Source organism: Triticum aestivum, chromosome 7B, assembly GCF_018294505.1.
Source record: "Triticum aestivum cultivar Chinese Spring chromosome 7B, IWGSC CS RefSeq v2.1, whole genome shotgun sequence".
Lineage (NCBI taxonomy): Eukaryota > Viridiplantae > Streptophyta > Magnoliopsida > Poales > Poaceae > Triticum > Triticum aestivum.
The window spans coordinates 318,542,410-318,545,760 of NC_057813.1; the positions used below are offsets into that span (position 1 = coordinate 318,542,410).

At 50.0% G+C, this 3,351-nt stretch overlaps 1 protein-coding gene across 1 annotated transcript in view; it reads left to right on the plus strand.

The window, feature by feature from the left end:
• The window catches only part of LOC123162676 (monothiol glutaredoxin-S10), a 23,334-nt gene extending 22,349 nt beyond the window's left edge, over window positions 1-985 (plus strand). The window contains exon 5 of the mRNA XM_044580455.1: window positions 654-985. Within this exon, the coding sequence (XP_044436390.1) occupies window positions 654-748 (95 nt within the window). The 3' untranslated portion in view covers window positions 749-985. The remainder of the gene's footprint in view (window positions 1-653) is intronic.
• The last annotated feature ends 2,366 nt before the right edge of the window (window positions 986-3,351 follow it).

Below are 3,351 nucleotides of genomic sequence, written 5' to 3' on the forward strand. Positions count from 1 at the left end.
GAGAGGAGAAAGTCTTGATGTGGTCTGCTATGTCTCTGAAACGGTCCAACACTCACTGTAAAAGATCCTTGCGTTCCGGGAGCCTCAGAGATACCGCACAGGCAGCAAGAACGACTTGCCATAGCCGATTACGAGCTTCGTCGAGCAACACAAAGTCAGGAAGGCTGTTTGAGTTGGTGACGATGTCAAGGATTTCCGGTCGACCCCAAACTGTGTCGGCATGCTTGCAGCGTAGCAAGATATGGCTGATGGTTTTGGCAGCTGGGCGTAAGTCACAGCCGTTGTGCGGGGTGAGTTCAGTCCATTGCTTCTCGGCCATGTTGCCTTTGGTATTGAGCCGTCCACGGAAGGCAAGCCAAGAAAAACTCAGTGCTTGTGTGACGCAGGTGGACACTGCGGCTGGAGTGATGCACGGTGGGGAGATCGTGAAGGGCAGTAGTGGGTGCCGCAGTCGGAGTGGCTGGCGGCGGGTGACTCGCGCTCTAGTGCTCTCACGCTCTCCCGTATTCTTACTCTGACTCTCCCTGCAGTGCTTGTTTTCAACACGATTGAAAATTCATTGATTGGAGCAAGCAATGTATTTTGCTTGAAATTTCAGTGTTAAAGAAAATAAATCCTTTGGTGCTCACGTTGGCTTTGTCCTTGTTTTGTAGATACAGTGAAACTTTATCGCAAAGGGGAGCTAGCAACAATGCTGACGGAACTGGACATCAAAGTGAATCATCATGACAAGATTGAGCATGACTAGATTTCTAAAGTACCGGAGCAGCTTGGGTTTATTGGTTTGAGACGTTACTAGCAAGTTAATTTTTTGTCGCGTATATCTGTTGCTGAAACTGTAAAGGAAGAAAACCCTCTGAATTCGACAAAAAAATCCGAGTTGGTTTAGTGCTATCGCGAATCTGAGTTCCTATACTGTCAAAGTGTCAATGCATATTCTGATTTGATTTCTACACTGAAATGCAATAACATGACCGTGTGAAAAGCAGCACTTCCATGGATGATTGGGTGATGGCATGTGTGCATGCAGTCATTCACTGATTTGTTTGACTCCGGGTTTCTATCCATCCTATGGTAAGCAATGCAGGGCTGGGCAGGTGGGCAGCCATCAAGGTAAGAAAAGGGGAATCATGGAATCTTATCTCTATATATACTACTCCCTTTGTAAACAAATACTCCCTTCGTACGAAAATACTTGTCGAAGAAATGGATAAAAATAGGTGTATTTAAAATTAAAATACGTCTAGATACATTCATTTCTTCGATAAGTATTTTTGGACCGAGGGAGTAGTACTATAAGGCGTTTTTAGATCACTTAAGGAGAGAAACCTGACAATTACATACTCTTACCGGAGGGATGGCGTGCGACGTACGGGGCGGACTTCGAGGCCGCGCGGCGGATCTCGCTGGGCGACGTCGTGATCTGGCTCAGCAAAGATGCGCTTCGCCTCGTGCTATTCGATGAGCGCGGGTTACGGTAGACGCATGATATCTTTGGCAAGGTGAGCTGATCGATCTTGGGGACCTCATCTTGTTTCCGTGCCATTTTGCTAGGATTCGAGAGAGGATCCCAACAGATGTGGGCGCCATTGATGGAAACACGTCGGAGCTCGGAGCGGCGGCGTCCTCGTCAACCGGGGGCGGTTGCGGTACATGTGGCGCACGGGAACACGTCTGTCATCCGTGGCGCACGTCGGCCCCCGCTGCCTTCGACAGGTGGGCCTGGGATTATCGGGCGTGGACCGGTCCACCATGGGGCTGATGCTCGACACGTGGAGGTGTGAGGATCGGGCCGCCATGAGCCGTGCGCCTCTAGGGTTTCGCTAGGAGCCGCGGGTATTAAACAGGATGCGAGACGCCTCCTCCCCCCATTTTGGATCGTGACGAGAGCCTCTCACATTCCTGGGGTGCATTGTTGGGCGCCAGATCTAGGGTTCCTCAAGATTTCTTGTGGTGGGAGGGCAAAATTCATGGCGATGCTCGATCTTGCGCTCAAGTAGTTGCTTCTCCTATACCCCACCCACCCGATACGATTCGTGAGAGTAAGAGTAACAAGATGAGAGAAGAGGGGTTTGGATCTAGACGGCATGGCCGGGGCGCGGGCCCATTCGACCGAGGCCGCGGGCGTGGCTTTGACACCAACGTGTGGAAGCGCAAGATGGAGACGGGGAACTCCTCGATGACGAGCGTCTCCGGATCCGGTGACGCTGGTGCTGGAAAGTGGGACGGGGCGGCAGGGGGGAAGCAAGTCGCCCCTCGCCACCAGGAGCAATGGGGGGCGGATGGCGGGTGCACCATCGAGCCACGCGCAGCCGCGGCAAGGAACCCCACACCTCCTAGGAAGCGTGATCCTCCCATGCACACGGGCAACATCAATCTTCCTCCTGAGCTTTGCCAGATCTGTAATTTGGTAGGACACCCAATTGCTAGATGTCCACTAGCGTTCTGTGAGAGACGCAAGAAACAAAGACACCTCTATGATATGTGTTGAATTTTTACCATGGGAATACACTCCTGTTATGTGTGCTTTTCGAGGGAAAGGGCAAGGGTTCTTCTATATTCTTGATCATAGTGTGGATAAACGGACTAGGGAGATAAATCACAATGTGATAGTCACCATCACAGAGGGCTCTGCTCCCACTAAAGACATCGAACATAAGCTGAGTGTGTATGTGGGGCAGGGGTGGCGTTGCTCTGCTAGACTCTTCACTCCTCATAAGTTTGTGATGAGAATGCCTAATCCCAGGGAGGTTGAGCAGGCTTTGTTTGTTGAACATGTTAAGCTTAAGAAATGTGGGGTGTCTGTCCAATTTTCTCCTTGGTTTGAAGATATTGATTTGGAAGGCCTTCTGGAAATAGCATGGGTTAGAATTGGAAGGATCCCTCCAAACAAAAGATGTGATAACACTTTGGCGTATGTGGGAGGTTTGGGCGGGATAACTCTGGAGGTAGATACACTACTACGATCAGAGACCCTTTGACGAAACTATGTGCGATGCATTAACCGCAAACGGTGATGTAAAAAACGGTCAAAAAAGATGCAAACGTTTGCGATGGTTGATACATCAAACACGGTTCAGATTTTAGATGCGTGTGCGATGCATGGCATACAGTTGATCTATACGAACTGTTTGCGATGAGACAGAACAACAGAAATGGGCAGCCATATCAAGGTATGTGCGATATACAACATACAGTTCGCTTCAATGAACCGTTTGCGATGAGACGGAACAACAGAAACGGGTCGCCAGACGAAGGTGTGTGCGATACACGACATACAGTTCACTCGGATGAACTGTTTGTGCTTAGACAACACAAAAGAAACGGTCGACCCGATGAATGTGTGTGCGA